The sequence below is a fragment of the Ursus maritimus genome, unplaced genomic scaffold, assembly GCF_017311325.1.
Source record: "Ursus maritimus isolate PB19 unplaced genomic scaffold, ASM1731132v1 scaffold_22, whole genome shotgun sequence".
Classification (NCBI taxonomy): Eukaryota; Metazoa; Chordata; class Mammalia; order Carnivora; family Ursidae; genus Ursus; species Ursus maritimus.
In genome coordinates, this window is record NW_024424675.1 from 23,417,898 (window position 1) to 23,441,988 (window position 24,091).

General features: G+C 41.0%; 1 protein-coding gene across 2 annotated transcripts in view; it reads right to left on the reverse strand.

Annotated features, from left to right (window-relative positions):
• Nucleotides 1–24,091, reverse strand: part of CDK5RAP1 (CDK5 regulatory subunit associated protein 1) — a 31,392-nt gene that overhangs the window by 3,687 nt on the left and 3,614 nt on the right. The window contains exons 3-13 of one of the 2 annotated variants that reach the window (XM_008703199.2): nucleotides 21,827–21,930; nucleotides 21,294–21,328; nucleotides 20,217–20,317; nucleotides 17,656–17,866; nucleotides 16,037–16,157; nucleotides 13,699–13,929; nucleotides 12,007–12,104; nucleotides 10,873–10,928; nucleotides 9,226–9,356; nucleotides 6,032–6,181; nucleotides 2,126–2,266 (exon numbers count right to left, since the gene is read on the reverse strand). In XM_008703199.2, the coding sequence (XP_008701421.1) occupies nucleotides 2,126–2,266; nucleotides 6,032–6,181; nucleotides 9,226–9,356; nucleotides 10,873–10,928; nucleotides 12,007–12,104; nucleotides 13,699–13,929; nucleotides 16,037–16,157; nucleotides 17,656–17,866; nucleotides 20,217–20,317; nucleotides 21,294–21,328; nucleotides 21,827–21,930 (1,379 nt within the window). The remainder of the gene's footprint in view (nucleotides 1–2,125; nucleotides 2,267–6,031; nucleotides 6,182–9,225; nucleotides 9,357–10,872; nucleotides 10,929–12,006; nucleotides 12,105–13,698; nucleotides 13,930–16,036; nucleotides 16,158–17,655; nucleotides 17,867–20,216; nucleotides 20,318–21,293; nucleotides 21,329–21,826; nucleotides 21,931–24,091) is intronic. The other variant, XM_008703200.2, reaches the window with a different exon arrangement.

The window sequence follows — 24,091 nt, forward strand, 5'->3', positions numbered from 1 at the left end:
GCAACCACCTAGGATCATGGAACAACCTTAAGGTTACACAGCAGAGCAAAACATAGGAGCCTGGTCCCCTGACAATCATGAAACCATCACAATCACCAGTTCTGGACCCTCCATATCTAGATTTTTATGTAGAAGAGAACTACCATATTTAAGCCACTGTATTTTGAGTTTTTAATCACCATCATCTGACCTAATCTATGTACTACAGATTATCTGCATGCTTTTCCCTAGTGATGTTCAGCTGCTAGGGCGCAGATACAGAAGATAACCACTTTCACCAGGGTTGGGGTTTAGCACCAACCAGCACCAGAAACAAAAAAGGGAGACAAGAAAATGAAATTTAGGGGACCTGGCTGGTTCAGTGGGTGGAGCATGCAACTCTTGATCTTGGGCTTGTAGGTTCAAGCCCCATGCTGGGTGTAGAGATTACTTAAAAACAAACAAAAAACTTTTTAAAAAATTGAAATATACGAGAGAGTGGTTCTAGTGCAGCCCAGAAACTCTATGTGAAGAGAAATGAGAACAGCAGAGAGGAAGAACAGAGAGAGCCAAAAGAACCCCAGTTCCACAGCTCCTTCTTCATTTTGATCCTTCCACTAAATCTACCTGTGGGGTTTATGTCACTTGGGAACAAAAAGGAACAGCAAGTAATACAGCATCACCTTTCTACCTTTCTTGAACAGATGGAATTTTTCCATTACATAAAAAAAGATCATATTAACAATACAACCCAGCACACCATCTTCATCCCCCTTTTTAAGTAACCTTTAGCTACATTGAAAAGAAAGTAGGAGGGGTGGGAAAGCAACTAAAAACCAAAAAAGCAAATGTTCAAAAGACAGAGAAATAAGCAAACAAGACACTGTCCCCAAAAAAAGAACAAATGGAGAAGCCCATGAAGGATCATTTCTGACTCAATCACATTGCTGTCTAGTAGGGATTATTCCACTTAGTAAATTCTTAAAGTAAGACACAGCCCAGTTGAAATAAAGCCAGAAGGGAGTAGGATCACATAAAGTCCCCAACCAGCAAACTGACTGTGTTTTAAGTTTTTGTCAGATGGACAGAACAGAACATCTCAGCAGTGGTAAAATTTCCAGGTCAATCCAAAGAAGTTAATGCTTTCTTCAGCTGCAAGCCACGGACCAGGGCCCCTATAACAAGACAGATGTGACAATAAGAGCAAGGACAGAAAGTAGAGGGTAAGGCATGAGGGAACAGGGCAAAGGATGTAATACTGATCAGCATCAGCAGAGAAAAGAAGCACCCTCTCCCCATCTCTCTCTTTTGCAGATTCTTCAGAGCTCAGTATGGGAGAAGCAGCTTTGTTCCGGCCTACCTCAGAATGTGTCCTGTCAGGCTCTAGTTCTGGGGTAAAGTAGACATGAGGATCAGAAAGAAAGGGAGATAGCAGTAACAGACCTGTATAGTGCGATAAGAAAAAGAGGAAGGAGGGGCGCCTGGGTGGCACAGCGGTTAAGCGTCTGCCTTCGGCTCAGGGCGTGATCCCGGCGTTATGGGATCGAGCCCCACATCAGGCTCCTCCGCTGTGAGCCTGCTTCTTCCTCTCCCACTCCCCCTGCTTGTGTTCCCTCTCTCGCTGGCTGTCTCTATCTCTGTCAAATAAATAAATAAAATCTTTAAAAAAAAAAAAAAAAGAGGAAGGAAGAAAGTACATGAAGGAGGGAAGAAAGGGGGGGGAAAGAAGGAAGGGGAAATCCCGCCATTCATCGGACCTGCTAGTCCAGGAGAAGTGAGGGATACCTAGGGCATCAGCAACCTCGAAGGGCATGCTCATCTCTGAGAGAGAGACAATTAAGTCACTCAGAATCACTTACACTTCCTAGCTTCTCTACAGCAGGGAACTGTATGCTACTATGTACTCCAATCTCACCAAATTCCCAAAAAGAACCTTCTAAGAAAGAAGAAAGGCAAAGAAAAACAAGAAGGCATTAGACAGGAGCAGTTCAAAATTCAGTTCAAGGTCTTGCCCTTTCACTGTTCAGGCTGAGAAGAGATTTTTATTTTACTAAAGAATTTCTCCCGGAACAAATTTCATTCCCCCAATTACCCAACCCAACATCCATTTCACAATGCAAGCCAAAAGCCCAAAAGGACACCTTACCTTCACCAGTACATAGTCCCCAGGCTGAGCTCTGACCTTGACCTTGGAGTTATTAACGTCCTCCATCTCCACATCAGGGAAGATCACTTTAAGGTTTCCATCATTCCGGCCACACAGATCAGTAGCAGAGCGTTTACTGTGCTGCAGAAAGAACAGAGAGTTATGAATCTGTCACAGTCATCAGTTCTGGGAGGGCAGAAATTATGCCTTCTCTGTCTCAGATCCCTAAGGGTCTTACTTACAGAGCATTCCTTAAAAGGAATCACTGAAGACTGTGTTTACTGCTGCTTCCCTAACAAGGACAATGCATGGCACACTACAGAAACTCAATAAAGTTTTGCTGACTCTATGTTCATAAATGACTCAGTCAATCAGTCTTTGATTACAGAATTACCTTCCTCAGGAATGGAATTCCAACAGTCCTGAAGGCAAGGATAAAAATATATAACCTGAATCTTATCACAAGGAAACTCTTCAGACAAACTCAAATTAAGGAACATTCTACAAAATAACAGGCCTATAATCATCAAGCGTTAAGATTATGAAAGCCAAAGAAAGACTGAGGAATTATTCTAGACTGAAGGAGACCAGACAGACATGACAATTAATGCAACATATGACACTGAACTGAATCTTTTTCCTATAAAGGACAGTTCTGAGACAAGTGGAGAAACTTAAATGGGGTTGGGGGATTGGATTGCAGAAATCTAACAAGGTTAATTTCCTGATTTTGAAGGTTGTACTGTAGTTATATAGGAGAATGTCCCTGTTTATATGAGACATATATTACAGAATTTGAGGGGGTTGAGGGCATCAGGTCAGCAACTAACTCGCAAATGAGTCAAAGAAAAAAGTTCTTGGTACTGTATTGCAACTCTTCTGTAAGTTTATGATTGTTTTACAATAAATTTTTTAAAAGACAGTGTTCAGGTTCCATGATTTGAACAAACCAACCATAAAAGAATATTTATGAGACGGAGAAATTGGAACACTGACTAAATATTTGATAATATTAACAAACAACTGTCAATTATTTCAGATACGATAATTAGCATTATGTTAGGGGTTTTTTTCTTAAAAGCATCTTTATCTTAGGGCACCTGGGTGGTGCCGTCAGTTAAGAGTCCAACTCTTTGTTTCGGCTCAGTTCCTAATCTCAGGATTGTAATATAAAGCCCTGCATCAGGCTCTGTGCTGAGCTCAGAGCCTGCTTAAGTCTCTCTCTCCTTCCCCCTCTACCCCTCCCTCCCCTCTCTAAAATAAATAAATAAATCTTTTTCAAAAAGAGTCCTTATCTTTTAAAGATACATATACTGAAATGTTTACTGACCAAATACTATGATGTGTAAGTATAATATGTATAATATGATGTATAAGGTACTTGCTTCAAAATAATCCAATGGGGGCAGTAAAGATGAAAATGAGATTAGCCATGATTAACACTGTACTGACAGCTGTTGAGGTTTGTTAATGGGCACATGGGCAATCATTATACTGCTCTCTATCTCTATGTATTTTTTTTAATTTCCCATAATTTAAAAAAAGTGGGGGGAGGGGAGGGAATGTTGTTTAGAGGCTCTAGAATGAGATAGACCTGAGTCAAATTCTTGCTCCGCCACACCAGTTGTATGGCCTTCAGGAAGTTATTCTATTTCTCTGAATCTCTGTTTAATCTCATAAAAGGGCTAATAATAGCACTACCTCCAAAAACTGTGGTGGGACTCAATGTGCCGATGACCATGAAGTGCACAGTTCCTTTAAAAAAAAAAAAGTGCATAGTTCCTGGCAGACAATAAATGCTCAGTATACATGAGTTATAATCATCTTCTCTGCCACCCTGGATATAGCAGCCTGAAGTTTTAAACTGGCCAGGACTAAAGGAAAGAAAGTCTCCTCTAAAAGAAGCAGACTCCCAACTGCTAGCCCTAAAAAATCCATTTATTCTCTAGCCCCAAGTGAATATTGGCTTATGTTATATGCATAAGAAGGAATCTTGTTTCGGTTTATTTAATTACCATAGGTTCTCTGTATGGCTGATGAAGTCAGGGACACAGATCAGTGAACTCTGAGTACTTATTCATTCATTCAAAAGACAAGTACACTACTCTGTGCCTCACTCTGTGAGGAGAGCTGGGAATACAATAAGACCTAATTCTTACTGGAGAAAATGTAGATTGCTAATAGACATGTACACATACAGATCTCCAGAATCACAGCTAATACGCTAAATTACAAAGCATTTAGTGAGGCAAACACCTTTTGGGGTATGACAGTAGCTGAGCATCACCACCCATCAGCCAACTGCCAGTCTAGACCACAGGAAGATCCCCTAAACCAGATGAGCTTATCAAGTACCCCAGGAAATTGGAGGCTGGGCTGAGAGACACAATTTTGGTCTGTGAATAGCTATAACTATAATATGTAAACACAGGAACTACAGGGCTGCTGTGCTCTGCAACAAAGATGACGAAGCAGGAAGAGCTGGTCTAAGGAGAGGAGAAAGTATGAGCCTAAAGGGCTTCCCAGACTGGGCACAGTCCTTCCTGCCCTTGGGCTCCACAAGACACCCCTGAAGCACAAAAAAGAATTCCTTCTGACTTAAGCTGAATGGCTTGAAGAAATTTCTCATTGTTATTGACCGGAGTCCTAACAAACACAAATACCAGGCAATTAGTGGCTCTGATGCTACCATATCCTAAGGCATGGAACAGGACTCTCCTTTCTCAATCCAGGACTTGTGAGGAGTCACAGAAAGGGCCCCATCTCTCTCCTCCCCCTCCTCTTTCCCCTCCTCTCCAATGGCTGCTGCATGTAGCTTCAGGCTCCCAAATTCACCCCTTATTCCATCTGTTTAGTGCTCTAATAGCTAGGTTCCCAGGCTTGACCACAGAAGACTACAGGAACCCCAAACTTCCTGAAATGCAGTACATTTCTAAGAAAATGTGATTTTAAAAAGGACTGAAGGAGCGCCTAGCTGGCTCAGTTGGTAGAGCTTGCAACTCTTGATCTCGGGGTTGTGGGCGAGCCCCACACTAGGTGTAGAGATTACTTTAAAAAATAAAATCTTCAAAAAATTAAAAAATAATAAAAATAAAAAAGGATTGAAGACAGATAATAAAATTGATTCTAAAAACATACATATGGTAATGCTTCCAGAAAGATGGAGCAGATATACTTCTCCCTAATCCTTCTGCTGTTAAGTACAAAAATATCTTTCGGGAATGAAGGAGAAATCCAAACATTCTAAGATGAAGGAAGAGAATCTGCTGCCAGAGTGTCTAAAGGAAGTTCTCTAAAAAGAAAGGAATGGGGCGCCTGGGTGGCACAGCGGTTAAGCGCCTGCCTTCGGCTCAGGGCGTGATCCCGGCGATCTGGGATCGAGCCCCACATCAGGCTCCTCCGCTATGAGCCTGCTTCTCCCTCTCCCACTCCCCCTGCTTGTGTTCCCTCTCTCGCTGGCTGTCTCTATCTCTGTCGAATAAATAAATAAAATCTTTAAAAAAAAAAAAAAAAAGAAAGGAAAACACAAAAGGAGGAAGCTTGGAACATTAGGAAGGAAGAAAAAAACATAATGACATTGGTTACCTATGCAGAAAATCCCAAGGAAAATGCCAAAAAAAAAACCTCCTAGAACTACTGATTTCAGCAAGGTCACAGAGTACAAGATAAACATACAAAATTCAATTATTTCTGTACAATATAATGAACACATGAAACACCTGAAATTAAAACACAATAGCCACTATAATAGCTTAAAAAAAAAAAGATATTAAGGTGTAAATCTAACAAAATACATATAGGATCCTTAATACAAAAACTCTGATAAATCAAAGAAGACCTAAATAAAAGGGAGACATATTGTGTTTCAAAAAACAAACAAAAAAATATATATACATATGACCTTACCCCCTCCACCAGCACTAGCTGGGTACAACCCACAGAGGCCATGTTGGCTTTTGCTGCTTCTTCTCGAAAGACAGTAATAAGCTCCTCCAAACGCCTTAATTTTACCTCTTCTGGGACATCATCTTTCAGCCTATGATATGCCCGGGTCTTCTGCATTAAAAAAAAAAAAAAGAGAGAGAGAGAGAGAGAGAGAGAAACAGAGGTCACCAAGGACTCATAGAATCTCTTTCCCCCCTCCTATTTTTTTTTTTTTAATATTTATTTATTTTAGGGGAGCCTGGGTGGCTCAGTCAGTTACATGTCTGCCTTCAGCTTGGGTCATGATCCCAGGGTCCTGGGATCAAGCCCCATGTTGGCTCCCTGCTCAGTGGAGAACCTCTTTCTCCCTCTGTCTCTGCTGCTCCCGCTGCTTGTGCACTCTCTCTCTGTGTCAAATAAAATTTAAAAAAAAAAAGAAAAAGGGGCGCCTGGGTGGCACAGCGGTTAGGCGTCTGCCTTCGGCTCAGGGCGTGGTCCCGGCGTTATGGGATCGAGCCCCACGTCAGGCTCCTCTGCTATGAGCCTGCTTCTTCCTCTCCCACTCCCCCTGCTTGTGTTCCCTCTCTCGCTGGCTGTCTCTATCTCTGTCGAATAAATAAAAATAAAATCTTTAAAAAAAAAGAAAAAAAGGTTTATTTACTTTAGAGGGGAGAGAGAGAGTTGCGTGCACACACAAGTTAGGGAAGGGGGAGGGGGAGACGGGGACAGAGAATCCTCAAGCAGACTCCCCTCTGAGCAGGGAGCCTGACAAGGGGCTAGATCCCAGGATCCTGAGATCATGACCTGAGCCAAAAAGAAGAGTCGGATGCTCAACACTCTGAGCCAGCCAGGTGCCCCCACCCCCACAGAATCCATTCTTAAGGTACAGAGGGGAACCAGGTTCATTCCACCTCCAAGTTACAGACATCTATACAGGAACCCGAGCCATGCCAAAAGGGTTCTCTATCTCTAGAAGCATTCTAAAATAAAAAGGTAACTATGCAGTCAAGTCACATTTTTATAAGGGTTAAATTCTAAATTTAGCACATGAAAATCAGACTCACATTGTTCCTGATACATTGGATACAAACGTAACCGTTATACAAATGTAATATACACTAAATAACTCATTAGCAGCACTATTTATAAGACACAAAATGCAAAGCAGCCTAAGTGTTTACCAATAGGTTATTAGTAAAACAAATTATGCTTTATCTACACAACAGACTATTACACCAGTGAAAAAAGAGAATGCAATAACTCCAAATATACTGATATGACTGCTCTCCAAAACATACTCTTAACAGAAATAAGGTACAGATCAACATGTATGACAACTTTGGTGTAAAAAGAATAAATAAAAATAGGTTTATAAATACATGAAATATCTCTGGAAGTTTACAGAAGAAATTTCTAAGAGTGGTTGCCTTCAAAGAAGGAACTGAAAAACCAGGTAACCTGGGAAGAAGGAAGAGCAAGTACTTCTCATTGCATACTATTTTGAACTTTTGAATTTTATATAATGAGCTCATACTACCTAGTCCAAAAAAAATTTTTTTAAGAAAATTTATCCTTGAAAAGCCTTTAAATTGTCCAAAACCATGGATGGGGTCCATACATGTACATGTTGTGTGTATATAAACATATTTTCTTAAAGGTTTTATTTATTTCTTTTTGAGAGAGCAAGTGAGCACGAGCAGGGGGAGGGGCAGAGGGAGAAGCAGACTCCCCTCTGAGCAGAGAGCCTGATACAGGACTCAACCCCAGGACCCCAGGATCATGATCTGAGCTGAAAGCAGACGCCCAACCGACTGAGCCACCCAGGCGCCCAACACATTTTTTTTTAAGTTTTCTGTATACAAGCTTATACTACAGTTGAAGAACCACTGAGCTAGATGTAAGTACGGAATAACAGGAAAACCTATACACCAAAGTGTGGTAATTCCTACCAGCCTTTGAGAGAACCAAATGGTGAATGGGTTTACTCTAGTTTGTCTTCTTATTAACAAAAGCTTGTCTCTATTGTGCATTTACCATTACCAAGCACTACTCTCATTTCAAAGGTGGAGAGACCAAGGATCTTTCTCAAGATCACATAGTCATTAAGTAAGAATGGCAGAATGTGAAGCTTGCTCACATCCACTAGACTACTTAAGTCTCTATGACCTTAATCCTAACCTAGAAATTAGATCCCAAAGTGAACACTCATATTCAATGCCCATGATGCTTCCACCACACACTATAAACCCATTTCCCAATTCTAGCATTATAAAGAATTTCTCTTGCATATTTGTAATGTCCATGGAAAAGAAGCAGATTTGGAACCCAAATCTACTCTGAAGCTTCATCCCTGAAATAATTCTGTAACAGACATAAATATACACAATGGCCCACTTACACTGCCTAAGAAACACTAGGCAGTGGGCTTTAAAAGACATGAATTAGTTTTGTTGATGGCAGCTGAGTGATGGTGGTGGCTAAGGTCATGGGATCCTTCATTCACCAATCAGCTTTCCTGAGCCTCCTGGCCATAGAGCCTCTTCAGCCTCCAGCCCAAACACAAGGAAAGCCCCCAATGAGGTGACTGGAGAGATGAGAAATGACCTGTGCAAATCCATCCCTACCATCGAGAAAATAGCAACAGACCAGGACTATTCCCTCTCCGTGGGAAATACACATTACTCTCCCTTTCCTTCCTCATCTCCTGTTGCTTTATTTTCCTGGGAATCTGTGTACAGGAGAAACTCTATAGTGGCCATCAGTAGGTTCACTTGGCCTAAAAAGATAAAAATAAAATAGCTGAGGATGGCTAGGAGGACAACACGGTGCATCTGTAGGCCAAAAAAGTTCTGCATAATTTCAGCTTTCTTATAAGGAAAATAGCATCCCTACCTCCACATTCAAATTCTAAATGATCTGAACATAATTGAAAATATTTTAATGAAAACAAATATTGTCACAAGTAATCCACTTTCATTTCAAATCGCTGCATTGTATAAAATAGTAGACAGGTTGATTAAAAATAAAGAAATGAGTGGTAAGATCCTCGTGGCTTCTCAAGGACTACCTTGCTACCACTTTCTTTTCTTCCCAGTTGTCAACAATCAACTGGAAACCAGTCAGCAATTCTGTCGGTGTCAGCACAGAAGTACCTTCTCCTCCACCCCAGGGCTTACCTGTCTCATACTATAAGCAAAAAGGAAGCCCATGTTGTACTGAACTTCCCGAAGCAAAGACACCGTCTGGAGGTGATCTTCCTCCGTCTCACCACAAAAACCAGCAATGAAATCACTGCTGAGGCTCACACCTGCAACACATGACAAAGGACAACATGTCACTGCTGCTTACCTTCAAGAGAAGCCTTTGGCACTTGGCTACAGAGGGCAGAATAGCAATTTGTAAGGAGCTGTTCAGCCCATGTGCAAGTGAAACAGAATAGTCATTATAGAGCAAGATGGAATAGGCCTGCTTATACAGAATGTTCCTATGCCAGTTCCCATACTTTTGGGGCGCCTGGGTGGCTTAGTTGGTTAAGGGTCCGACTCTTGGTTTTGGCTTAGGTCATGATCTCAGGATGATGAAGTCGAGCCCTGTGTGGGGCTCCACGATCAGCATGGAGTCTGCTTCTCTCCCTCTCCCTCTGGTTCCTCCCCTCACACGCCCACATGCTCGCGCTCTCTCTGTCTCTCTCAAATAAATAAATAAATAAATCTTTATAAGATAAATATGTCTTTTATAAAATTTCTTAAATAAAATCTTCAAAAAAAACATACTTTTGAAGCCAATTTCACACAATGTTTAAGACTATAGGAACAGGGGCGCCTGGGTGGCTCAGATGGTTAAGTGTCTGCCTTCAGCTCAGGTCGTGATCTCCAGGTCCTGAGATCGAGCCCCATATCAGGCTCCCTGCTCAGCAGGGAGTCTGCTTCTCCCTCTCCCTCTGCCTGTCCCCCTGCTTGTGCTCTCCCTGTCTCTCTCTCTGAAATGAATAAATAAAATCTTAAAAAAAAAAAAAAAAAAGACTATAGGAACAATAACTATTTGTTTGCTACACTTTCCTATCTATTTAATTTACTCTACGTAATTATCCCAACAATCCAATGAGGTACTATCAACTCTATTTTATATATACATATACATATTTTTTTAAAGTAAACTCTATGCCACACATGGGGCCTGAACTCACGACCCTGAGATCAAGAGTCCCATGCTCTACCAACTAAGCCAGCCAAACACCCCTTATTAACTCTATTTTATAGATGAGGAAACTGCAGCCCAGAAAACCTCCACACTATCCTGCCCCTCCAAAATGAAACTATTTATACATAATGCAAGTTACAATAATTTGAAATTTGGAAACAAATGTAGACATTGTCAACCAAATCTAAATTAAAAGACAACAAAGTAATTTTATTAGGAGGAAGGGAAAAGAGAAAAAGGAGTAAGAGTTAAGATAATAGGAAAGGAATTACCTCCATGTACACATTTTCAAAGATATCAATTGCCCCCAAATCAGAACTAATTTAGACCAAACTAACTTTGCCCACTAACAAGAAAGAACAAGATCTGTCCCATACATTAAGAAACACAAAGACTATAGAAATCTCTTTCACCTTGAGATCACAAGCCTTTGTGTATCTGTAGCAAGACCAAGACATTAAAAAAGTAGAAAGGAGTAAAATGAAAGAAAGAGAAAAATGAAGAGGAGCAAAAGAAGCATAAATGGTGTCATAAGGTAGCATCACAGGCGTTGCCTTTATCTGACAAAAACGCTGTGATCACTGGTAGAGCGATGTGCTCGACAGAATATTTCTTAAACGTACCTGGGATAGATTCTCTGATATGATGAATTAACTCCACATAAGCTTCTCTTGAATATCTGCAATGAAGAACAAAAAGAAAAGGCTTAGATAAATCAATGTTCTTTAAATGAATACTACAAAAAGATAACACTATGAGTTACTGTATAACCACTTCTCATCCACATAGGACAGTACAAAAGTAGGTTAAAGAACCCAAAGAGCCTTCTGATCCATATCCTGTAGTGTAACCTAATCTACAACCCATGAATCTTTATTTCAAGAACATACACTATTTTAAACAGCCTTTTAAAAAAATAAGTAGGGGGCACCTGAGTGGCGCAGCAGGCTAGGCGAGACTCTTGGTTCCAGCTCAGGTCCTGATCTGTGTCATGAGATCGAACCCCGTGTCAGGCTCCATGCTCAAGGAGTCTGCTTGAGATTCTCTCTCCCTCTGCCCCTCCCACTCATGCTCTCTTTCTCAAATAAATAAATCTTAAAAAAAAATAAGTAAATAGCCTTTTTATTTAATTGAGGACAGATTAAACATTTAAGAGGATCTCTAAAATTGCCGATGTGGATAAGGCGAGGCACTAGTTCCATATAGCTTGCCATTTGTCACCTTACCCTTTCAGTCTTACCTCTACAATACATATTAGTCCCAAAGTCAGTGAACACACAGAGATATGTTTAAATTCCAAGACTTAAAAAGCTTTAATGTTAAAAGCTACAGGATTCCAATTTCAAAAAGTGTGTGCCACACAGTAGGTGCTTAATAAAAAAGATGCTGGGGGGCCTGGATGGCTTAGTCGCTTGGGCATCTGACTTGATTTTGGCTCAGGGTTATGAGATCTAGTCTCGCATCAGGCTCTACACTCAGTGAGGAGTCTGCTTAAGACTCTCTGCCCCCTCCACGCACACCCTCTCTAAAATAAATAAAAAATCTTAAAAAAAAAATGCTAAATAAATAACAGGAGTGATTCAGTCCTTAGTCCATACTTCTGAAGTAAACAGAAGCAAGTTATCATGTTCATGAGTCTATTCATATAACAGATATTTATTGAGCAGCTACTATGTGCCACACACTATACTGGGTTCTTGTGGTCCTTAAGAAAACATGGAAAGGTGCAGGATGCCCCCTCCCCAAGCAAGTCTGACCCCCTCCGCATAGCCTCCAATACACGGCTGCTTCCACTCTGGGCTGGTAGGTGGATCTGTTTACAGATGTTGTCTCTCTCTTGAATCAGCTGTAGAACCTGATCAGATTGAACACATGAAAGGTCATCAAAGCCTCACCAAAAAATCTGCAGAAAGGAATACCACCCCCACGGTTTCTTTACCAAGGTTAATTTTCAAGTAATTAACAGGCCAATTAAACCAAACACATGAATTACCCAAATCATTTACTTTTACTCAAGCCACGTTATCTGTTCCAGACATTTCACTTGATGGCATCTCTGCTTTCAAAGACTGAAGAAAGCAAGCAGAGATCAAATTCAAGCCATGGGATGACACAGACAAGAAAGGAAAAATGGTATCTGTTTCATCTAACTTCCAAACTAATTAGCCACTTTAAAAGATACCATCAAGAGGTGCCTGGGTGGCTCAGTTGGTTAAGTGTCTGCCTTCAGCTTGGGTCCTGAGATCCCAGGTCCTGAGATCCTGGGTCCTGAGGTCCAGCTTCTCCCTCTCCCTCTGACCCTCCTCTGCTCGAGCTCTCTCTCGCTATCGCTCTCTCAAATAAATAAAATCTTTTTAAAAAATTAAAATTAAAATTAAAAAATAAAAGACACCATCAAGAAACTGGAACTAGGTGGGGCACCTGGCTGGCCCAGTTGGTGGAGCATGCAACTCTTAATCTCAGGGTTGTGTTCAAGCCCCACATTGGGTATGGAGATTATTTACAAATAAAATCCTTAAGGGGCACCTGGGTGGCTCAGTCAGTTATGTGTCCAACTCCTGACTTCAGCTCAGGTCATGATCTCAGGGTCCTGGAGTTGAGCCCTGTGTTAGGCTCTGCATTCATCGGGGAATCTGCTTGAGAGTCTCTCTCTCCCTTTCCTTCTGTCCCTCCCCCTGCCCCCCACTTGCACGCTGTAAAATAAATAAATCTTTAAACAACAAATAAAATCTTTAAAATAAAGAAACTAGAAATAAGAAAAAATATTTGAAAAAATGTATTGACAAAAGATTTATATCAAGAACACATAAAAAACTTTTACAACTCAATAAGAAGATAATCCACAGGGGAAAAGGTAAGGGTGGGGCCAAAAAACAGGTATTTCATCAAAACAAAAAAACTCAAAAAAAAGGTTTCACATGTGGGCTATACACTCCAGGCATTGCTAAGGCACTTTGGTAAGTACCTTCCATACATTATACCTATTTCCCAACAACCCAAAGCAGGAGGTTATTATTAATCCCATTTTACAGATGAAGATGACAATCTGACCTTGATGACCTTGAAGACAAATTTTTAAAAAATATATCAGTCCCATCTCTGCCCCACCTTAGTGGACTTTTTTTTTTTCTTTCAAGATTTTATTTATTTATTCATGAGACAAAGAAAGAGGAAAAGCAGGCTCCCCGAGGAGCAGGGAGCCTGATGTGGGACTTGATCCCAGGACTCCAGGATCATGACCTGAGCTGAAGGCAGATGCTTAACTGACTGAGCCACCCACGCACCATCACCGTGGTGGACTTTAAATCTTTGGTGGCACTAAAGGGCAACAGAGCAATCACAAGATTCCCTAAGCAAGATTCAAGGACTGCTGCCTCCCACTGGGTCCAGCCTTTGGCATACTTAAGGATACTGATAACAGCTTGGCACGGTTCACTGTCGATACTCACCTCATCAGGAAAGTCTTTGGGGTGAGGAGAGGTGAAACGGATCCTCATTTCAGGATCTATTCTGGAGACCTCATCCAGAAGATGAGCAAAACGAAGGCCCCCTTGCTTGGGTTTATAGTTGGTAGAAAAGCCACGGCTTAGGTTAGTAGACACTGCATTGTTGAACTGGACCTCTGAACTGTCCCGAAAACTATTAACATTCTGACCAAGAAGTGTCACTTCTTTCAGCCCCTAAGAAAGGGAAAATAAATACACTGGAAGCAAATTAAAACTTTTTTGGTAGTTTCATCCCAAATCACTAATTGAAATTAGCTGAACCTACCAAGAGCCATCCATAAATGTATTCTATTTGGTCTTTAACCCAATAATTTCACATTTGGGCATCTTGTCTGAAGAACTGAACTTATGAATTTTTAAAACCTTAAATAAAAATTACCTTCAAAGCATTTTTTAGAGTAGCAAAAAACCTGGGCACAAACTCAATGTTCAATAATAATGGTTGATTTGTAACACCATAAATCAAATTATGACAGCATTCTGCCAGCTGAATATTATATAATCATTGCCTATGAAGTATTCTTCCCAAAACAGTTAGCCTAATTTGAATCAAGCTTTTACACCTAACTTCCAGTTTACCAGAATTCAGAGGAAAATTTTAAATGACAACATGAAAAAGCAATCAGACAAATCCAGACGTATCTGATCTCTTCAAAAACTTAAAGTATCATTTAAAGCAAACAACAAAGAAGTGAAAGGGCTGTTTTAAATTAAGAGGGATTGAAGAAATATAAAAACCAAATAAAACCACAAATCTTGACTGGATCTTGGTTTGAAAATAAAAAAAGCAATACGACATTTTTGGATAGGGAGCCTGGGTGGTTCAGTCAGTTAAGCATCTGCCTTCGGCTCAGGTCATGATCCTAGAGTCCCAGGATTGAGCACACGTTGAGTCCATGCTCACCAAGGAGTCTGCTTCTCCCTCTCCCTCTGCTCCTCCCCGTTTGTGCGTGCTCTCTCTCTCTCAAATAAATAAAATCTTAAAAAAAAAAAAAAGATATTTTGGATAATTAAGAAATTCTGAGGAGCACCTAGCTGGCTCAGTAGGTAGAGCTTGGGATTCTTGGGTGGTGAGTTAGAGCCCCATGTTGGGTGTAGAGATTACTTAAAAATAAATAAATCTTAAAAAAAAAAAAAGATATTTTGGATAATTAAGAAATTCTGAGGAGCACCTAGCTGGCTCAGTAGGTAGAGCTTGGGATTCTTGGGTGGTGAGTTAGAGCCCCATGTTGGGTGTAGAGATTACTTAAAAATAAATAAACTTAAAAAAAAAAAAAAAGAAATTTGGAGGCACCTGGGTGGCTCAGTTGATTAAAATCTGCCTTTGGCTCAGGTCCTGGGATTGAGCCCCACACTGGGCTCCCTGCTCAGTGGGGAGTCTGCTTGAGATTTTCTCCCTTCCCTTCTCCCTCTGCCCCATTCCTCCCCAACTCTTTCTCTCCCTCAAATAAATAAATAAATCTTAAAAAAAAAAAATTTTCAGGGCACCATGGTGGCTCAGTCGGTTGAGCACGTGACTCTTGGTTTCGGCTCAGGTCATGATCTCAGGGTTGTGAGATCAAGCCCCACGTCAGGCTCTGCACTTAGCGAAGAGCCTGCTTGTGATTCTCTTTCTCCCTCTCCCTCTGCTCCTTACCTCCTCATGCATACTTTTTCTCTAAAAATAAATAAATCTTAAAAAAAAAAATTTCAATGATACAGGCACCTGGCTGACTCGGTTAGTAGAGCATGTGACTCTTGATCTCAGGGTTATTGAGTTCAAGCCCCATGCTGGGTGTGGAGATTTCTTAAAAAAGAAAGGAGAGAGAAGAGAGAGGAGAGAGGAGAGAGGAGAGAGGAGAGGAGAGAGGAGAGAGGAGAGAGGAGAGGAGAGAAGAGAAGAGGAGAGAAGAACACTTAAACTACAACAATCTTTCCAATAACCCAGCAAGGAATTTACTGTTTTATCTTCTTTTCATAGATTGGGAAACTGTGTTTCAAAGATGATAGTTAAGTAACCAGGGCATCAAACCAAAGAATGCTGCAGCCAGAATACATACTCGATCATCAGATTCTAAACTCATGCTCTCTCCATAGCACTGTGCTGCCTCCTAAGCAAACTTCACATGGTTCTGCCTATAATTGATAAGCAGCAAACCAAAGATATTCACCCAGGTATTTCTGGCCAGGTATGGGTTCTAAACTTACATAGCTCAGAGATGGCACAGGCAGCATAACAAGAAAGTTGTCCTCATCCTCCTAAAAACACACTTACAAGACAAAAGCCTAGACAACTTTTCACCTGTTCTGAAAGCTTCCTCACTTCCTCTAGAATGGAAGCAACAGGCCGACTCCTTTCCCGGCCACGTGTGAACGGAACAATGCAGTAACTGCACATGTTGTCACAGCCTCGCATGATAGACCTGGGGAGAAAAGCACCAAAACTTAGTAACAGGAGTAACAAGAGTAGGATGCCTTGCTCCCACCTAAGGAGCAGGTCATAGCTCCGTTGGCATTATCCTTTGGCTCTGAATCCTCTTGGTACCATACTCACAGTGAACCAATCTGAGACATTTTTAAGGCAAACATGTTTTATTTTTAAAAACTAGTATTTAATCACAGGATAAAAACCACACTGTAACTGGTGGATATAGCCGTTTCCCTGAGGGAGCAAAGTGGTGAGGGAATGGGGTACAGATTGCCAGGAGCCACTCCTGGTGTATCAGTACCCCATATATATAAAATATAAATATATTGTTTGAACTTTTTATATCTAGACCAGAAAAAAAAATATTATAAAATGTGTACAATGAATAGAAACCTCAGATTTAAGACAGAAGGTTCCATATTTCTCACTCATTCCTGATCCAATTATTACAGTATCTAAGTTAAATCACTCTCTTCCATTGGCATCCTGTATTTGAAAGCCTCAAATTATCTTAAGGAAATAATTTTGAATATGTATCAAAGATGTTCACTGACGAACTGTTAAATAAATATCAGCTATTATTTTTATTAAGCATTCCAACAACGGAGTATGGGATAGCCATTAAAAATGACAGAGGTTGGCAAACTTTCTATAAAAAAACAGACAGAAAATATTTTAGGCTTTGCAGACCATATGGTCCCTGTCACAACTACTCTATTCTGCTATTATAGTACCAAAAGCAGCCACAGATAATATATAAACAAATGGGCATGGCTATATTTCAAAAGAACTTTACTTACAAAAAATAGGCTATAATTTTTTTGCCAATTTGCCAATCTCTATTATAGAAAATTTAAAAATGTAAGACATGTTCACCATTTAAAATAAGGTCATAAAACCAAATAATTGGGAAGCCTGGGTGGCATAGTCAGTTAGGTGTCTGACTCTTGGTTTTAGCCCAGGTCTCGATCTCAGGGTCCTGGGAGCAAACCCCCGTCAGGCTCCAAGCTCCACATGAAGTCTGCTTGGGAGTCTCTCTCCCATCTCCCTCTGCCCCTCCCCACTGTGCACACGTGCACTCTCCCTCTCTCTCTCTCTAAAAGGAATTAATAGGGGCACCTGCGTGGCCCAGTCGGTTAAGCGTCTGCCTTCCGCTCAGGTCATGATCCCATGACACTTAACCGACTGGGCCACCCAGGCGCCCCTGCCCTTAACATTATTTTAAAAGTGAGAAGGGAGGAGCGCCTGGATGGCAGAGTCTGTTGGGCGTCCAATTCTTGGTTTCAGCTCAGGTCATATCTCAGGATTGTGAGATCAAGCCCCTTGTTGGGCTCTGCACAGAGTCTGCTTGAGACTCTCTCCCTCTGTCCCTCCCCACCCCCACCCCAGCACATGTGTGTACGCTCTCTCTCTCTCTCTACACCACCCCCCTCAAAAATAAATAAAAGTGAGAAAGGAGAAGTTCACTCCCTGTCTCTTGGGCAGTATCTCACACGAAGGCAGAAGTAGCACTAGGGCTTGTCTGGACTGGCATGACATCAGCATAGGTCTCATCCAGAGAGAGCAGCACATTGGCAGCTTGTTGGCCTGACTCAGCAACAGCCAGCAGTCGAGGAAGGTCCCGATAGGCATCTGGACCGGCCAAAATATCCACCATTTTCTCCCTGTTGAGAATCTCCTCCTTCAATCTCTCAGCCATGCAGCCTAGGAAGGAAAAAAAAAAAAAAAAAAATAAGCACCTGTTCCCAAATTCATCTGGTTTCATGGCTACTTCTCAGTACACATAACCTCCAGCTAGGATCAGAGACAAGGGCACAGAAACTTCCCTAGAAGGTTAGCATCATCACCCCTCAAATTTGCCCAATACTTCCACAGCACTAGAACCTGTATCTTCCTAAGAAAACCACAGGAAGCGAGCAACTAAAGAAATTCAATTAAATGCCCAGAAAAAAAATTAGGCCACCACCCAAAAACATTTCTAGACATGAACCATTTCTTTTTTCAACTGAAATTTACTTGGTACTCCAAATAAAATTTTTTTTCAGGAACTTACTTGTAAAAATAAAACTTACTTACAACCGGGCTTATATCCTTTATCCCTTTTCTTACCCATAATACTTGGTAATACTCTAAGAAATGAATTAACCTTCTATGCTCCTATCTTCCATATCCTCAAAAACCACTGCTCATCAGTAAGGCTATAGAATTTCAAAGTCTAGGGGCGCCTGGATGGCTCAGTCAGTTAAGCTTCTGTCTTCGGCTCAGGTCATGATCTCAGTGTCCTGGGATCGAGCCCCACACTCAGCAGGGACTCTGCTTCTCCCTCTCCTCCTCGACCACTCGTGCTCTCTCTCTAACAAATAAATAAAATCTTTAAAAAAAAGAAAGAAAGGGGCGCCTGGGTGGCGCAGTCGTTAAGCATCTGCCTTCGGCTCAGAGCGTGATCCTGGCATTCTGGGATCAAGCCCCACATCAGGCTCCTCTGCTATGAGCCTGCTTCTTCCTCTCCCACTCCCCCTGCTTGTGTTCCCTCTCTCGCTGGCTGTCTCTATCTCTGTCAAATAAGTAAATAAAATCTTTAAAAAAAAAAAGAAAGAAAGAAAGAAAGAAAGAAAGAAAGAAAGAAAGAAAGAAAGAAAGAAAGAAAGATTCAAATCATAAATTTTATGTTATATATATTTTACCACAATAAAAAACAAAGTACTGGGGGCATTTCTGAAATTCCTAACAAAGATATAGCGAGGGGCTTCTATAACAAAGGAACTGATGTGAAACATTTCAGCTAATCCTTCCAATCTTTTACATCACTTAGTACATTAATCTGTATAACAGCATATGCTCCAACTATGTTTGGACCCTTCATCAAGAGAAATTAATTTAATTATTCCACAATGGACAGTCTGTTTCAAAATTAAATACACTAACTAAATTCTGGGACCAAAAGGGTACAGAATATTCATTTTTGAAATATGCTTCCCAGCTATCTAGATCAGAGCTGTCCAACAGAACTTTCTAAGATGATGGAAATGTTCTTTATCTGTGCTGTCCAAACTGGTAGCCATTAGTCAAGTCTGGTTACTGAGCAGTCAATATGTGGCTAGTGAAAATGAAGAAGGGAATTTTTAATATTATTTAATTTTACTTAATTTTTTTTAAGATTTTACTTATTTATTTTAGAGAAAGACAGAGAGAATGAGAGAGAGAGAGAGCACGAGCAGGGTGAGGGGTAGAGAGAGAAGCAGACTCCCTGAGTCTGAGCAGGGAGCCCGATACGGGGCTCGATCCCAGGACTCCAGGATCATGACCTCAGCCGGAAGGCAGACGCTTAACCGACTGAGCCATCCAGGCACAGATTTTTTTTTTTTTTTAAGTAATCTTTACACCCAGTGCGAGACTGGAACTCACAATCCCAAGATCAAGAGTTGCATACTCCACTGACTGAGCCAGCCAGGGGTCCCTAATTTTAGTTAAATTTAAAGAACCACATGTGACTAGTGGCTACCGTACTGGTCGGGGCAGATCTAGAGCTTCACGTGGGTATACATCAGGAGTCAAGATGAAAGGTGCCTATGCTGGGGCGCCTGGGTGGCTCAGTCGTTAAGTGTCTGCCTTTGGCTCAGGGCATGATCCCGGAGTCCTGGGATCGAGCCCCACGTCAGGCTCCTCCACTGGGAGCCTGCTTCTTCCTCTCCCACTCCCCCTGCTTGTGTTCCCTCTCTCGCTGACTGTCTCTGTCAAATAAATAAATAAGATCTTAAAAAAAAAAAAAAAAGTGCCTATGCTGCAAATTCATGCTGTTCTTCCAGACTCCAAACTCTCTCCTATCCATAACTCTATGCTGCCAGAAGCTACATTAGACTCTGGGAAGGACAGACCACTTTCTGAGTACCTATTACTTCAAGGCACTATGAAAAGCCCTCTCATTTAATCCTACAGCCTCTGACATCAAATACAAGAGTTACGTGAGGTATATAACAATTCTTCAAACACTGGGAATCCAGCCTCTAAGAGTTTCCCAAGTGCGAAAACACAAAATCTGCAAATTACCGGATACCTAGAATCCCAATCCTCAGAGGTACTCGGGAGCGGAGCCGTTTCGTCTTCAGGGCTTTAAGCTGATGTAAACGATTCCAGATGGTCTGCTCAGCCTTCTCCCTACAGAGATTAAGAGGTAGAACTGAACCTCAAAACAAACTAGAGCACAAGCTAAAAAGAGTAGGACACGGAAATAAAATAAAAACAAACTTCAACCCTTTAAATGAATATCTATCTTTTAGGTTAAGGGAAGATAGGCAGGGAGACAAGTGAAGAAGCACCACTTGCTGTAATTCACCCTTCTGCATATTTCCAAACCTGACAAGCCTTTAAGGCAAACTCAGCAACAATCTACTTCACAAAGCCCCACAGAGGGTTTGCCCACCCTTTAGCCGCACTATCACTTTAACTAAACTTTTCCCTGTAGTTAGCAACTTCTCTTTTATTGTTCGATTTTTTTCATAGTGCTTTCTGCCAGATGTTAGAGCTATTTGTGTATCTGCCTTAGTTCCCATATCAGACAAAGTTCCTTAAAGCCAAGCTCCACGGAAGAGGGGTTCATTTGTGAATCTCCCAAAGCCATGTAGTTCAGTGTCTTATAGCAGAAACACTCCAAACAAAAACGTTGCATTATATTAACACTAAGGGAACATTAACACTAATATGCCTTGTACACGGAAACAAAGTAAGAAATAGTATGTTCACTTCTGATGGATGCCACCATCTCTGCACTGACTGCACCCTAACCCTTATGATGTGAATTACATCATAAACGTGCTGTTACCTGCAAGGGAAACCTTAGGAAAAGTTGGGTGCCTCGGCAAACTCTGTTTCTTCATCTATAAAACAGGTTTGATAATAGCACCTATCTCATAGGGTTGTTGTGAGAATTAAATTAGTTAGTGCATGTGTAGTGCTCAGCACAGGACCCGATACACAGTACGTGCGCAGCAAACGTCAACCCAGTTCTATCGCTGCTATCTCCACTGTTGTAAAACCACAAGTCCACTGACTGATCTCCACAGGTCCGCCAGCCTGGCACTGTTAACTCTGGCATAAAACAAGTTCACTCTCTAGGTGAAGCACAAATTCTTACCTGATAGAACATGTGACAAGGAGGATCACATCAGCCTGAGTGGAAAGCAAGGGAAAAAAAGGAAAATTATGATCTTTGAAATCTGCCTTATAGAATCACTATCCATAGCCCTTTTTTTTGTTGTTACTGTGGTAAAACATACACAACATAAAATTTACCATTTTGAGCATTTTTAAGTGTACAGTTCAGTAGCATTAAGTACATTCACATTGTTGTGCAACCATCGCCACCGTCAAGCTCCAGAACCATTTCATGTTCCCCAGCTAAAACTCTGTACCCATCAAACGCTAACCCCATTCCCCTCCACCTCCCAGCCCATTTTTAACTTAGTTCCTTGCCTAAAAGCGAGCACCACCGTAAATGTTTCAAAACTAATTGGAACAAAAATACACCTTAGTTCCATGCTACCTACTTTACTCAAGGGAACTCACTCTCACGAGGCCACACCCTATTTCTGAAGCTACATCTAAAAACTGGCACAAAAGCAGAGTCTCACCCAGGCCCAGAAAACAATGGAAGGAAAATGCATGTACCTCTTGGAGGTTCCTGGTCCGTAAGTAGCCACTCTTCTGTAAGATAGACCAGGCTATCTCTGTGTCGTTCACATTCATCTGGCAGCCATAGGTCTCCAGATAGACTGCAATAAGAGGGGGATTCCACAGTAGGCAGACTAAAAGGGACTGCATGTCCCAAAAGGTCTCCTTCCCAAATGCCCCAGAAACATCTGAGGCAACTGGTTATCCACTAAATCCCCTGTTGCCTCAATTCTAAGACACCATTAAGTTCCAGGTGTATCCCCAAATTAATGACAGCCTTTCAGAACAAAAGAAATATTACATTATATACACACATAATTACAGGCCATATCATTTAAAATACAGGAGAAACATGCACCTGAGAATCAAGGCAACGTAGTTATAAAAACAATTAGAAAGGGAGGACTAGCTGATAGTGCTGATTATCAACTGGGGGAAAAATTTAAATCCACACATAACACCCATCTTTCTCACAATGAAGTTCTCCAACCTCTGAAGGGAGCAGCAGTGGCCAGAGGGTACACAAAGCCACAAAATAAAAATGAGGTAACTTTCTACAGTAATAACAAACAAACTAAATGAAAGCAAGCACTGGGGCACCTAGGTGGCTCAGTTGGTAGAGCATGCAACTCTTGATCTCCAGGTTTTAAAGTCAAGCCCCATGCTGGGTGCAGAGAATTACTTAAAAATAAAATCTTAAAAAAAAAAAAAAAAAAAACTTAAAAGAAAGAAAGCAAGCAAGCATGGCTGTATTATGATGTAAAACACATTTGCATAAACTTTTAAGAACATCAATTTCGTACTTTGGCAAGCCCTTTAAAACTAAATTCCTGGGGCGCCTGGGTGGCACAGCGGTTAAGCGTCTGCCTTCGGCTCAGGGCGTGATCCTGGCGTTATGGGATCGAGCCCCACATCAGGCTCCTCCGCTATGAGCCTGCTTCTTCCTCTCCCACTCCCCCTGCTTGTGTTCCCTCTCTCGCTGGCTGTCTCTATCTCTGTCGAATAAATAAATAAAATCTTTAAAAAAAAAAAAAAAAACTAAATTCCTACATCAACTCCTGCCCCCCCAGCACATTTTAATCAACAGACCCAAATAAAAGTCCAAATGAAGTTAAAAGTTAATGACAAAAAATCATATGAAAACCAACATAAAACAGCAGTAATTTTAAAGAAAGAAAGAAAGAAAGAAAGAAAGAAAGAAAGAAAGAAAGAAAGAAGAAAGAAAGAGGGAAGGAGGAAAGGAGGGAGGGAGGAAGAAATGTCAGGGTTTTCTTAAACCTTTCTTGGCTCATTTTCCTTGTCTTAAAAAAAACAAAATAAAAATAATATTTACATCAGAGAACTGAGGGGAACAACGAATATACATATTTACATATATGTAAAGGAGTACAAAATACCTAGCAGGGGTCACAAGATGTACATACTAGTAATTCCTAGATATTTATGCTGGGAAAAAAATTTAATAGGACATATATACATTTATATGTATATGCGGTGTGTGTATGTATGAAACAACGTCCAACTATAGGGGACAGGTACATCATAGCACAGCATAATGTAATATTTTATACCAATTTTTAAAAATTTAATTTCAAAGGGGCACCTGGGTGGCTCAGTTGCTTAAGCAACCCAACTCTTGATTTGGGCTCAGGTCATGATTTTAGGGTCATGAGATGAAGCCCTGCATGAGGCTCTGCACTCAGCAGGGAGTCTGCTTAAAGATTCTCTCCCTTGACCCCTTCACCAGCTCACATGAGCATGCATACACGCTCTAATAAATAAATAAATCTTAAAAAAAAAAAAAAAAAAAAAAGAGGGGCACCTGGGTGGATCAGTCTGTTAAGTGTCTACCTTCCACTCTGGTCATGGTCTCGGGGTCCTGGGATGGAGTCTGGGATCAAGCTCCACATCAGACCCCCTGTTTAGCAGGGAGTCAGCTTCTCCCTCTCCCTCTGCCCCTGCCCCTGGCTCGTGTTCTCTGCTCTCTCTCTCTCAAATAAATAAAATAATATTTTTTTAATTTGAAAAAAAGAAAATTTGTTTAAGCGTAATGAATTTCTACAGCACCAACTGTGAAAGCTGTCTTATGACTTAAGATGATCTAAAAATCAGAACAGAGATTACAGGGTTTCCAAAGGTAACCAAAAAGAAGAGTCCCCAGGACTTCCACCCACCCTAGTTACAAGGACCAAAAGTACAAGTTTTTTGGTTGTTTTTTTTTTTTTTAAAGATTTTATTTATTTATTTGAGAGAGAAAGTGCA